The 14,267-nt window shown below is 46.2% G+C and overlaps 3 protein-coding genes across 3 annotated transcripts; 2 read left to right on the top strand and 1 right to left on the bottom strand.

Moving 5' to 3' along the window:
* Positions 1-1,022: 1,022 nt before the first annotated feature.
* On the top strand, positions 1,023-3,869 carry LOC123427992 (zinc finger CCCH domain-containing protein 31-like). Its single transcript, XM_045112133.1, has 3 exons — positions 1,023-1,198; positions 2,067-2,127; positions 2,933-3,869. The coding sequence occupies exons 1-3, from the start codon at positions 1,123-1,125 to the stop codon at positions 3,708-3,710; spliced, it is 915 nt and encodes a 304-aa protein (XP_044968068.1). The 5' UTR covers positions 1,023-1,122; the 3' UTR covers positions 3,711-3,869.
* Positions 3,870-4,286: 417 nt separating this feature from the next.
* LOC123427991 (probable plastid-lipid-associated protein 13, chloroplastic) lies at positions 4,287-7,528 on the top strand. Its single transcript, XM_045112132.1, has 7 exons — positions 4,287-4,598; positions 4,906-5,027; positions 5,260-5,343; positions 5,527-5,623; positions 5,946-6,162; positions 6,608-6,660; positions 7,259-7,528. The coding sequence occupies exons 1-7, from the start codon at positions 4,389-4,391 to the stop codon at positions 7,367-7,369; spliced, it is 894 nt and encodes a 297-aa protein (XP_044968067.1). The 5' UTR covers positions 4,287-4,388; the 3' UTR covers positions 7,370-7,528.
* Positions 7,529-7,974: 446 nt separating this feature from the next.
* Positions 7,975-8,668, bottom strand: LOC123427993. The gene has a single exon (XM_045112135.1). The coding sequence runs from the start codon at positions 8,666-8,668 to the stop codon at positions 8,222-8,224; it is 447 nt and encodes a 148-aa protein (XP_044968070.1). The 3' UTR covers positions 7,975-8,221.
* Positions 8,669-14,267: the final 5,599 nt, after the last annotated feature.

Below are 14,267 nucleotides of genomic sequence, written 5' to 3'. Positions count from 1 at the left end.
ATATTATTTTTCCTGTGTAAATTGTCAATACATTCAAAGTATTGACCTATATGGCTGCAACATATCATGTTGCAGGATATTCAGACGAGGAGTAAGGTACCGTTAGGGTCGCGAGTCTTCAGTCAACATCGCCAGTGGGCTATGATGGGACTCATCGTTATTATTCTGCTACTTTTCCGCTGTTTATTAGTATAAAGCTAGCTAAGTGCTATGCAGATTGTTATATTTTATAAATTCTGGATCATACGTTATTATAAATGATGGACTTGCTATTCTGGTTTTCATCTATACTGTGGGTGCTAGCGAGTCGATCCAGGGACTAGCACAGTAAAGCACAGAGACTCAAATCCTTCGAGGTTTGGTCGTTACAATGGGCAAGCCCACCAATGATAACTGTCCGAGGTATGGAAAACATGTTGAGCAGTCTATCTCGCTGAAGGTGATGGTGTTGTCGAGCATGCACAACCTTGTCCTCAGAGCCCTCAATGCTTCGCAAGCGACCCTCTTGACTTCTTCTAATGGTATATCATTATAGACTTAGTTGAGCCTCGAAGCACATTGTTTTGTAGGACAACAACAAATTTTCCCCAAGTGGATGACCTAACGTTTATGAATCCATGAGAGGTGTAGGATGAAGATGGTTATTTCTCAAACAATCCTACAAGCAAATATTAGTAGTTTCTAGTGTCCCCAACACACCCAATACAGTTGTGAGTTCTAAGGAATTTGCAGTGGATTTTTTTGGAATCACCAGTATTCAAGTGGAATTTATCAAATTAACCCCAAAGAATAATCTCTTTGCCGCCTTGAGCTGAGTTTTTATTATTTTATTTTTGGTTGAGAAAATCGAGCTCAGGAGCGTCCACGTAACTGGGCCGGAATGGGAATTCCCGTCGGAGCCGGACCCCCAATCCGGCTGGAGGGCCGAGCCCCAAAACCTGGGCTTATAAGGCCCAGCCACCGCAAGAGCCACCTGCACACCCAACCCAACCCACGACTCTGGCCGTTAACTCGACCGAAGCGATTTCGCACTTGGCCTCTTCCTCCCTCCCTCCGCCGCGCCCCACCCCGCCTCCGCGAAATCGCAAGCTAGGGTTTCCACCTCGACGCGGAGGGCTCGCCATGGATGCCGCCGCCCGCAAGAGATCCCGGCCGGAGTCCGCCAACGGAGGCGCCGCAGGCGGGAAGCGCTCGAGAGGTAACGCGTCGCTTTCCCATCCCTCCCCTCCCCGCCCCGGCCCCCCGCATACGCTTTCTAGGTCTCGTCCCGTCGTGTGGCTCCTGCCGCTGGATCTGCAGCCTCGGCGCTCTCTGGGGTATCTCCAGGGTTTGTTCCGCGAGCGTTGAGCGGGCGAGGGTGTCGTGCCGTTAGCTCCTGTTAGATGAGATTCGCCTGCATCTTGCCTGACAGCAGTGTGTTCATGTGCGGAGGTATCCATGCTGTAGTGCCGGCAAATCCCCGTGGTAGGTTGATAATTATGTCAAATCCAGCGGACGCCCTCTTCGCGCCGGTACAGCTCCATGCAGTGGAGTGGAATTAAAGCCCATCCGCATCGTGTCTGGTACCGTAATGAAATGCCTATCAAGTACAGAAAAAAACAGCTTGACAAACGATGTCTGAACCAACTCATCTAAGAGCGGGACGTACTTAAAAAGTTGATCAAGATGAGGTTTCTTTCAAAAGAAGGAAAGAACACGTGGGGAAGGTGATGGTGATGGTGATGGGGAAACAGATTTGGAAATGCGAAGCACCTGCTTTTTGATCAAAATGGAATTGGAGGACCCCATTGCAAGAAAAGAAACATGGCAACACATTTTAATCACCATTCATGAATGATATGATCTATTTCTAGTTATCGTGTTTCAACAATGTGCAGTGTGGGTGTAACCATAACCATTTTCTGCAGGATAAGCACCATCGAATATCATCTTCATCTTATCTAAAATTATGTTCATTCATCACATTTATTGGAGACAAATTGTACACTCCTATGTTTATACTTGAATAGAAGATCACCAATGCAACTTCTAACAAGTGGAAAAATGTAATTAATTTGATGCAACAGAATCGGAGTCACAACAAACTGGTCTATCAAGCAAATCGAAGCCTTGCACCAAGTTTTTCAGGTTCAAATCTTAACCTATCCAAAATAACATCAGAATGGTACCTTCTAATTTTTTTTACTGTGTATTACAGTTAAGAATTAAATTCTCCCCTGCTACTTTTATTTTTGGTGCAGAAGTTGTACTAATTGTTTCAAATTGTAATTCATGCACCGCAATGTTGCCAAATGATCAAAGTAGATACATTTAATATTTTTCTTTCATAGCGTTTAAATAAATAAGATAATAACTATACCTCAATCAGCAGTTGTTGCATGTTTTTTTTTTGTTCTCTAGATAGGGCCTTCTCCTTCTCCATTATAAGTCTTGGTAATTGAGTCTGCACTAACATGGCTTAGTAATGTTGAGTAATGAAAGCATCCTTTTAATAAGCACATACATATACTGTGGATCTTGGCTGAATCTTGCACCTGCCTGGATTCCTGTATACTGAAAATTATTAGACAGGATTTGATGCAACTTTACAATTATGTTTCTGTTATTATGTCAATTTGGGGCCATTTGCATTGATAACAATAACAATGTAATACTCCCTCCGTAAAGTAATATAAGAGCGTTTAGATCACTACTTTAGTGATCTAAACGTTCTTATATTTCTTTACAGAGGGAGTACATGTGATCTTCCGCATTTGATAGCACTGTTATCTTGTTATGAGAATTCTTCTGTCTTGGTATACAGCACTACAGCCGTCCTTTGTAACAGCTCTCTTAAGTTTGCTCAGTTCTCATTGCTCATTCAGCTATCATTACTTACTTTATTTGTTATTTCAAGATCAGTACATAATCTGTATTGTTTTGAATGATGCAGCACTATTGGGTGCCCCTTTGGTGAGGGCTGTCACTTCGCGCACTTTGTCCCTGGTGGGTACCAGGCAGTATCAAAATCACACAACCTAGGCCATGCTGCTGTGTCTGCACCGTCAAGAACTCCTGCAGATCATGCTGCTTCTGGTGTCAAAACACGCATGTGCACCAAGTACAACACTGCAGAAGGCTGCAAGTTTGGTGACAAGTGCCATTTCGCCCATGGTGAGAGGGAGCTTGGCAGGCCACCATCCTCCTACATGTCCCAGGAAAGTTCCTACGCACCTCCTACGGGTGGTCGATATGGAGGTCGACACGAACCACCTCCTCCAGCTTCGATGGGCCCTCCAGCCGGAAACTTTGGCGCCTCGTCTACCTGCAAGGTCAGTGTCGATGCCGCTCTCGCCGGAGGCATAATCGGGAAGGGTGGGGTCAACACGAAGCAGATCTGCCGTGTCACGGGGGTCAAGCTCTCGATACGCGACCACGAATCAAACCCAGACTTGAAGAACATTGAGCTCGAAGGCAGTTTTGACCAGATAAAGCAGGCCAACGACATGGTGCGCGATCTCATTGGCAGCATCAGCGCCAGCATGCCGTCCAAGAACCCTGCCGGCGCAGCGGCACCAGCAGGCCGAGGCGGTGGTGGCGGAGGGCCTGGCGGCAGGAGCAACTACAAGACCAAGATATGCGAGAACTTCCTCAAGGGTACCTGCACGTTTGGCGAGCGCTGCCACTTTGCCCATGGCGAGACCGAACAGCGGAAGGGTGCCGCCGTCTGATGACACCGCTGCTGCGGTGGATCCTCAGCTCCTTCTTGTGCTGCTACTGTGACTATTCTGTTCTCCCTTGCTGTTGGCTCTAGGTGGTTAGGCCTGTTGTATTTGGTTCCATGGATTGTGATTTAGATTCAGCTTTTTCGAATGGAATATGCTTCCGGACGCTCTTGCTGTGATTGCAGTGTAGTTAGTCACCTTTTGAGTTTTATACTTGCGTTTTATTCGGCTGTAGCTTCAGCAGTCCGTGGTGATTATCCAGCTGTGTTGTCACCAGACGAGTCACGGAATTCTCTGGCAATTCTCAAGTCAGTTTTCTGGCATTTTATCCGGTTTGATCAAGTCTATTGAGAAAAATAGCAAAATCTGCCAAATACGGAGTTAGTATCTAGATTCATCATAAGCTATTCTTCATATTTATTTATTTGGTTCCCATCGTAGATCTTGATATTTCTTGTACAAACTTGGTCAAACATAAAAAGTTTTGACTTTTGAAGTGCTGTATATGCCAGTGCTGTCAATGACACGTGGGACCAGGTTTCGCCTCTGATGGTCATCTCTCTCTTTGTTTCTACGTGGACTGGCCTCTGGCCTACACAGCACAGCGCTTCCAGCAGCACCACGACATCTCGAGCTCCTCTCTCCTCCCCTCGGCTCACGCACGCCAAAGTCGCCTCCTCCGGCATGGCCGCCGCCGCAGCCGCGACGCTCGCCCCGGCCTCCCCTCCGCTGATGCCCGCCGTCCGCGGCCGCCGCGACGGCCGGCTGCGCCTCACGCCCCGCCGCGCCGCCAGGTGCCGCTGCAGGGCCACGGCGCAGTTCCAGGGCGGCCCCGCCGCCAGCTACGCCCGGGAGATGGAGCGCCTCTCCGCCAAGGAGTCCCTCCTCCTCGCCGTGAGCCTTCCCCTCTCCCGTTCCCCTTCCTCGCAGAACGAATGGCCATGGTCTGCCCCGTACTGGTCCATACGAACCGTATCCACTGCCCAGTGCAGCTGTCGATCTGATTATTAGTTTCTCAATAAGCCGATTGTGCACACCGACACTCTGTTTTTGCACGGCTGTCGATTTGATTGACGAGCGGACACCCTAAATTTTCCAGAGCCCATCGAATCATGAGCTTACCAGTATTCGTGACTGCGTGTTGACAGTTGGGTTCTGCATTCACGGTTTGGGTATGTATGTAAACTGCTGCCCGTTTCAGTTCAGGGACTCTGGAGGCTTTGAATCCTTTGTCAGCGGCAAGACCACGGAGATGCAGAAGATCGACGTCAATGAGCGCATCGTCGGCCTCGAACGCCTCAACCCCACTCCTCGACCCACGACGTAAGTGCTGTAGCTTTAGAAATGTATCATGTGTTGTGGCTTGCTTGAGTGGCTATCATGATAAGATGAATGTGCTATTATGATATTCAGTTTAGGAATTAATCGCTTTAATTCATCTCCGCATTTTCGTGTCCCTTGTACATGAGGAACTCCCAACATTTCTGACTGAAATTGTTATGTTGTATGGATATTCTGTTGGTCCTTGTTCATTAATCGTATGTTTCACTTTCAGATCACCCTATCTGGAAGGTCGATGGAACATCGAATGGTTCGGTGATAGCAGTCCTGGATCCTTTGCCTCCAAGCTTTTGTTTGAGTACGCCACTATTTCTGGATCATTTTAATTAGAGCTCTCCTTACTTTGTTCTCATAAGAATGAGTTACGTGGCTTGTTAAAATTTACCTTTACATGGTGTGTTGCAAATACATATATCTAAATTAATATTTCTCTGGAAAAAATGTGAATCACATTCACATAGCAAGTATGCTCTTTTCATAGGAGGTCACCTACAAGTGTCGCACACTTTACGGGGCTTGATGTGGTGATCAGGGATGGATACTGCAAAATTTCCTCGAACGTCAAGCTCTTTAATACGGTAATTTCAAAAGTTGTGGAAAATCGCCTACAAGTTTTGTATGTTTTTGGATCCATCTTGCAACTACCTCATGCTTGCAATCTTTGTGTCATTTATATACCTGCCTACAGCATGCACATCTAATTTTATTTTTTCAAATGAAATTACGGTGAGTGTCTTCCTTTATGAGCTCTTGTAATTTGACAAGATCCCATGTTCATACTAAGGCATTACTGACAGCCAATTATCTGTCTTATCCAGGAACTGTATATTTGTATATGGCCATGTTGAGTTCTGTCGTTCCATTCAGGCACCACAGTTTATCGCCTTTATATGTGTGCAGATACAAAACAGATTTGTTCTGACTACTCAACTGTCCGTGGAGGGACCTATCAGGATGAAAGAGGAATACGTCGAGGGATTTTTGGAAACCCCCAAAATCAGCGAAGAAACATTACCTGAACAACTGAAGGGCTTACTTGGACAAACTGCAGGAGCTCTACAGCAACTTCCTGCCTCTATAAGGGATGCTGTTTCGGAGGGGGTTAAGTTACCTCTTAGTAAGTGCATAAGGCTTGGTTTATAGACTTCTTATTATTGCATCGCTTTTCCAGTTTTATTAGGACATACTGCCCATTCAGACAACACAACTGCAGGATATGTTACTTGCCTTTTTCTTGTTAAAAAAACTCCTGCTTGCTTCAATGCATTTGTAATCACTGATTTCTTTTGCCAAAAATATTAAATTATTGGAATGCTGCCTTTTGTTCTTCCGAAACTTGACTTCGGACAATGACAGTAGAGGAATGCTCTCGCTAGTTCATCTCTATCCATGTTGCCCATCTGCAATATTTTTGTCTACCTACAGTGTTTAGTGCACCATCATAGGATGGTTCAATATAGCTATGCTATTTCCATTCTTTGACACAATGAATTTTTAATAATTGTAGTGCATGTTATATGGATTGATTAGTTACATTGCATCCCTTCTTTTTTTAATTACAGACGGGGTGTACCAGCGCTTATTCATGATTTCCTACCTGGATGAAGAAATATTGGTATGTTTATCCCACAGTAAAGTGAACTCCAAAATGATATTGTGACATGCATTTGTACCTGTACACATTACACTCTGCCATATTGAATCCGTCTTCAAAATAACCATCTCTCTTTAGTGCTGTCTACTGTTTGAACTAACACAAATGATGGAATTATTATCACTATAGCCTCCACGTTTGAGTTGTACCATATGTCTTACTTAGGGTCACATGTTGAACCCGCTTACTAGCCTGTACCTGGTTCCTTTTTTAGAGAAAATATACCTGATTCTATACTTGGCTCGTACAACATTGTTATCAGACCAAATAAAGCTGATGACAGACTGAGTTAGAATGCTGCACAAGTTTATCATCATCACTCTAGCTAGACAGTTCAAATGGAGGTTCTTAATTCTCTGTGGCGCCTTCTTGAGAATGTAGAACAGTGGAAAAATGCATATGTCCGTGCCAGAACATTTTGCAAGTTTAAGATGCTGATAATCTAATCTGGTTGGTTGGATATGGTTCATGAGTACAGAATGAATGGTTGGATATCTCACATTACCCCTCTTGCTCGAAAAGTTGCAACTTATCATGGTTGTTCTGTATTCTCTTTTAGATTATCCGAGATGCTGCTGGAGCACCTGATGTCCTGACAAAACTAGAAGGGCCGCAACCAAATCCAATGGAGAACACGCCAGATGTAGTGATTCCAGAATATCAAAGCTAGTGCTTGGGTACTAACTGGAGAGCATTATGGTTAACTTTTTTTCTTTCAGAGATGACATTTTTCCAGGTCCGCGCATACATGAAAACTGCAGTTCATGTTAGCTTGGTCACCACTTGTAAATTTTGTTTTTGATATAAACTCCAGTACTACCCAGCTTCAGCTTGCATTGGTGCGAAGGCACACATATAGAAGCAAATGCCATCTTGTTCAACCTTCTAATCAGCAGAAAAGTACATTGAAATTGGCACAATGTCAAATGGAAACATCCCTACCCAGAGCTAAAATGTGCGTCCACATTGGACGATAATTCTGGGTCTATGATCTACGGTCATTGTATATCTGATAAATATTTCCTTGTTCGAATCATTAGTACGTACATCATTGGACGCGCAGCGCAGCTGCGCAGAGTTGGTTAGTCCTGCACCTAACCACTCCTGACACTCTGACGCTTCAAAGAATTCTGCCATGTCTTCCTTCAGCGTAAGTCGTCAGATCAGAGCATGCGCGTACCTCTCTCCCTCTCCCTCTCCCTCTCTCTGTCTCTCATTCTAGTTCACCCAGAATAAGAAAAGCACAAACAAGGAACGTTGGAATCAAACACCCAATACCGTCAAAAACAACCAAACTAATCTGGCATTTCTAAAAAATCGGGGAACGTCTGAATAACACAACTGAAGTATCAACAAACCGGAGAAGTAACAGGTGCAGGAAGCCCGATGCTATAACTTAACTTAAATTCCAGGCCGAAATGGGGGATCGATCTCTGGTAACCGAACCGAACCGAGCCGTCGCCATCGTACGCAGCAGCAGCAGGGGGCAAAAAAAATTCTCGGACTTGGCTCCAACGGGAGGCTAAAGCCACCCGCCGCCGAGGAGGAACTCGTCGAGGTCCTGGAAGAAGCCCTCGTTCGTCGCGCCCCCGAGCCCCTCCTCCGGCGACGCGGCGTCCTCCTTCTCCTTCTTCACCTCGGCCTTGACGGCCGCCGGGGCGACGGCGACCGCGACGGACGACGAGCCGCCTGCAGCCGCCTGCTGGGAGGAAGACTCGGCCGGCCACGAAGAGGACGAGGAGGAGGACCCTCCTCCGGCGGCGCTAGGCTTGCCGGTGAGGCGCTGCACGAGGTCGCGGAAGTGCCGCGCGTCCGTCTTGATCACCTCCGGCGCCAGGACGTGCACGATCCTGATCTTCCGCGGCGGGCCCTTCGCGATGGGATGGGACCACCGGTGCGCGCCCATCGCCGACGACGGCGGCGCCGCGGCGCGGGACTGGAGCTTCACGGCGGGGGAGTGCGGTGCCATTTCTCGCCTCCCGATGCGAGAAACGGACGGGGAGGAGGACGGTGGTGGTGATGGTGGCTTTAGGGAGGAGGGCTGTGGCCACACGGGGGTTATATAGACCCACGCTGGGCTCTGCGCCGTCGGATGCTGTGGGTTTCCTCCATCGAACGGCCGGTGTTGAGACGTGTATAACTTAGTGTGGTATATATATTTTGGCACTGATTTAATACGTACCGTGTATTTTTAGCACTACAAAATTATAGGCCCAAATAATATAATTCCTTCCTTTTTTACATACGCGGTCAAATTGATTTAATCCTCCTCGTTCGTATTCTAATGAATCTCAAGCATTGATATGTAAGTGATCCGCTTGCAAAAATCTAGCGTGTGTGGAATAACGCGTAGTCGATTATGGGAGTATGCTTCGAGATAAAGAAAAATACTTTGCAATTCCATTTGAGACCCGAGTATACACGATGTTTATTATGATACCATGCAAAAAAGAAATGGTAAATACAGTTATATATATTTTCTTTTTTTGAACTTCTAATGTGTTTTTTATTTTATTTTGTTATTAAATCTAGGGCTAATAAACAGGTTAGGGTTTTAGTCTTTGCTAGGTGACATTCAGATGTATGGTTGCATGTCCTGGAGTCGGTCTTATGCGCTTGGATCTTTCTAAAGTTTGTCCGTCGGGGCGGATTAGATGAAGCTCCGTCCTATGTGTTGTTAGTTCCTCGAGATGATGGAGGTTAGGCTTTCTCGTTCTGCGTACGTGACTATGAGATTTGGTGTCATGTTTCTTAAAAAAGTCGAGGGTTCAACGACGACGACTATGACTCTAGGGCACTAATCCTTATGGGTATTTGCAGAAAGACTTGTTGAATGTTGAAGACGAGATCAGACCTGCTCTAGTATGGCGTGACAATAGTGACACGTCGACAGCTCCTTCTGGTGACTTTTTTTTACAGTAGATATGTTTTTTAAACGTATATTACCTCCGTCTTAAAATTTTGTCTAGATACGGATGGATATATCCATAACTAGAAAAATCTAAAACAAGTATAATTGGTTACGGAGGAAGTACATGCTAAAATGTAGGTCCATTGAATTTGGAATTATCGTGAACTTGGAAGCGCTACTCTTGATTTCTTCCTTTCGTAGAAAAGAAAAGAATCTCAAAGGGGCAGATGCACCGACCGTCGCAGCATATTCGTGCCTGTTGAATGGATCGGAAGATTATCCATATCTAAGTCAGGTACTACATTGTTCTAGAGAAAACCCATTATTTGAGTTAAGTTAGTTGCATCCTTTACATTCCAATTTTCAAATACGCTCTCCTGTTTTGGACCGTTATATGAAGCTCACCATTTGTTACGCGGAACAAAAATAGGAAACAGAAGTTTTTGCAAAGCGGAACAAAACTGGACGCCCGTACAGTGCTGTCAGAAATCTTTTTCTAAAAAAGAACGTGACATAGGAAATCAACAATGCATATTCAGTGATAAGATTCCAATGAAATATTACATATTATCTGAGTGCCCAGTCTTCTCTTCATTTGATAACATTCATTTAATACAAAATGACTTAGTTCATTTATTTCTTGATTGGAAAACTAGGTAAGCCTCATACTCCCTCCGTCTCAGCTTAAAGGTCCGGCAATTTCGTTAATTTAATGAGAGACATATATTACAAAAAATATATCATTTGAAACTTTAGATGTTCTATTTTTTAATGATATAATTCTTATATTAAATAATATATTTTATATAAATTAAGTTGACGACCTAGGTACATGTGCATACCTTCTAAACTGTGACGGAGGGAGTAATTTCTTTGACTAAAGTGGTATTACATGAAGAAAATACGTAACGGTTTGCCCCTCGACGTCACATGTCGTTCCCCCGGATATGCCGGGAGCCAAATCCTAGCACCGTCGTCCTATGCTGCCTCCCCGGCTGCCACTAGCCTCTCACACGATGACAACATGCTTCGAAGGAGTTGGGGGCCTCCCCCGGGCACAATGTAGAAGGTGGAGGGTCGGCCTGTGTGGAGCGGCGTTGACGGGAAAAGGGAAGGAAGGCTGACGACCCTAGTGCTCTTCTCGCATCCAATTCACCGATCTTCCTGTCCCTGAAAGTCCTTGATTTGGCAGCCGACCAGTTCCAGACTTCTGAGCCGACGGACTTCATGGATTGGTGCATGGCACTCTTGGACCTTTCGATCGGATGGGTTCCGATCGTACGCACCCGGAAATATCAGCCCGTGCAGCTTCAAGGGGCACGTTGTGAAGCTCCGCTTTTTGTCAACACCACGGGGTATATTGACATCAGCATCTATGCCACGATATCCATGGTGTTGACAAAGGTGGGGAATGTCAACGTGACTACGATTGAAAGACCTAAAGGTATCAATGGCTCACGTCAGAGTTTGAGACTGCTAAGTAATGACGGAAGCCGGGTCATGGATGCGATGAAGGCAATGTGATGGGGTTATAGTCCTAGGGTAGGGTCATAGGCCTGCCCTGAAGGTCCAACCCAAGGACTACCCCTCATAAGGGACAAGGCCCTTAGTCAGTTCCGACTGAACCAAGGAGTTCCCTTCATCCAGTCGGTAACAGATCCTCGACCGTCCAGTCGGAGATTAGCATTCGGAGTTTATCAAACTAACCGACTGGATTCCACTCTGTGCATCGTAACCCCCCTGGAGGGAAACGGTCATACGTTTCCATGTGCCTTTATTAGCATTTAAGACGTACGTTACCTGTAACGTAGGCATTTATTCGCCACTACTCCATCCCTGTGCACCGAACCGTTGTGGAGGGCAGCACACTCTATATAAGCCACCCTCCCCCACTGGTGCAGGGGTTAGCAATTCACTGTATTCTATATTCCACTCGACAACAAGCTCCCTGAGCACTGAGACGTAGGGCTATTACCTCGACCGCAGAGGGGCCTGAACTCATACAACCTCGCCGTAGCTAAGGCTCTGCCCATCCTTTCGTACCCTACACATCTACTGTCAGGCTTATACCCACGACAGTTGGCGCCCACCGTGGGGCAGGCGTTTAAGCGACTTCCGGCGAATTTGCGACTACATCATTTCGTCATGTCGTCCGGTGGAGATTCGAGCATGGGTCACGAGATCTTCTTCGGCGCTCTCTCCTTCATCGTCGACGATTCGGCATGGCTTCGCGACGCCCCTCTCGACGTCGAGGCGCTTCCCCGCCGTGGGGCTACGCACTTCCGTGCCGGCGCCCACGGCATTCTTTGTTGGGGAACGTCGCATGGGAAACAAAAATTTTCCTACGCGCACGAAGACCTATCATGGTGATGTCCATCTACGAGAGGGGATGAGTGATCTACGTACCCTTGTAGATCGTACAACAGAAGCGTTAGTGAACGCGATTGATGTAGTGGAACGTCCTCACGTCCCTCGATCCGCCCCGCGAACAATCCCGCGATCAGTCCCACGATCTAGTACCGAACAGACGGCACCTCCGCGTTCAGCACACGTACAGCTCGACGATGATCTCGGCCTTCTTGATCCAGCAAGAGAGACGGAGAGGTAGAAGAGTTCTCCGGCAGCGTGACGGCGCTCCGGAGGTTGGTGATGACCTTGTCTCAGCAGGGCTCCGCCCGAGCTCCGCAGAAACGCGATCTAGAGGAAAAACCGTGGAGGTATGTGGTCGGGCTGCCGTGGAAAAGTCGTCTCAAATCAGCCCTAAAACCTCCGTATATATAGGTGGGAGGGAGGGGAGGAGGCAGCCTCAAAACCTAAAGGTTTGGCCGAAATTGGAGGTGGAGGAGTCCTACTCCAATCCTACTTGGAGTAGGATTCCACCTTCCCACTTGGAAACTCTTTCCACCTTGTGTTTTTTCCTTCTCAAACCTTATGGGCCTTAGTGGGAACTTATTCCAGCCCACTAGGGGCTGGTTTATCTCTTCCCATAGCCCATGAGACCCCTTGGGGCGTGACACCCCTCCCGATGGTCCCCGGCACCCCTCCCGGCACTCCCGGTACACTACTGATGAGCCCGAAACTTTTCCGGTAATGCACGAAAACCTTCCGGTAACCAAATGAGGTCATCCTATATATCAATCTTCGTTTCCGGACCATTCCGGAAACCCTCGTGACGTCCGTGATCTCATCCGGGACTCCGAACAACATTCGGTAACCAACCATATAACTCAAATACGCATAAAACAACGTCGAACCTTAAGTGTGCAAACCCTGCGGGTTCGAGAACTATGTAGACATGACCCGAGAGACTCCTCGGTCAATATCCAATAGCGGGACCTGGATGCCCATATTGGATCCTACATATTCTACGAAGATCTTATCGTTTGAACCTCAGTGCCAAGGATTCATATAATCCCGTATGTCATTCCCTTTGTCCTTCGGTATGTTACTTGCCCGAGATTCGATCGTTAGTATCCGCATACCTATTTCAATCTCGTTTACCGGCAAGTCTCTTTACTCGTTCCATAATACAAGATCCCGCAACTTACATTAAGTTACATTGCTTGCAAGGCTTGTGTGTGATGTTGTATTACCGAGTGGGCCCCGAGATACCTCTCCGTCACACAGAGTAACAAATCCCAGTCTCGATCTATACTAACTCAATGAACACCTTCGGAGATACCTGTAGAGCATCTTTATAGTCACCCAGTTACGTTGCGACGTTTGATACACACAAAGCATTCCTCCGGTGTCCGTGAGTTATATGATCTCATGGTCATAGGAACAAATACTTGATACGCAGAAAACAGTAGCAACAAAATGACACGATCAACATGCTGCGTCTATTAGTTTGGGTCTAGTCCATCACATGATTCTCCTAATGATGTGATCCCGTTATCAAGTGACAACACTTGCCTATGGCCAGGAAACCTTGACCATCTTTGATCAACGAGCTAGTCAACTAGAGGCTTACTAGGGACAGTGTTTTGTCTATGTATCCACACAAGTATTGTGTTTCCAATCAATACAATTATAGCATGGATAATAAACGATTATCATGAACTAAGAAATATAATAATAACTAATTTATTATTGCCTCTAGGGCATATTTCCAACAGTCTCCCACTTGCACTAGAGTCAATAATCTAGTCCACATCACCATGTGATTCCAACGAATCCAACACCCATATAGTTATGGGGTCTGATCACGTCTTGCTCGTGAGAGAGGTTTTAGTCAACGGTTCTGAAACTTTCAGATTCGTGCGTTCTTTACAAATCTTTATGTCATCTTATAGATGATGCTACTACGTGCTATTCGGAAATGCTCCAAATATCTGCTCTACTATACGAATCCGTTTCACTACTCATAGTTATCCGGATTAGTGTCAAAGCTTGCATTGACGTAACCCTTTACGACAAACTCTTTAACCACCTCCATAATCGAGAAAAATTCCTTAGTCCATTAGTTACTAAGGATAAATTTTGACCGCTGCTAGTGATTCAATCATGGATCACTCTTTGTACCTCTCAACATACTTTGAGTCAAGGCACACTTCAGGTGCGGTACACAGCATGGCATACTTTAGATTCTACGGCTAAGGCATAGAAGACGACCTTCGTCTATTCTCTTTATTCTGCCGTGGTCGGGTTTCGAGTC

This window comes from Hordeum vulgare, chromosome 2H, assembly GCF_904849725.1.
Source record: "Hordeum vulgare subsp. vulgare chromosome 2H, MorexV3_pseudomolecules_assembly, whole genome shotgun sequence".
NCBI classification, from domain to species: Eukaryota; Viridiplantae; Streptophyta; class Magnoliopsida; order Poales; family Poaceae; genus Hordeum; species Hordeum vulgare.
This window is presented reverse-complemented; position numbering and strand designations above follow the sequence as displayed.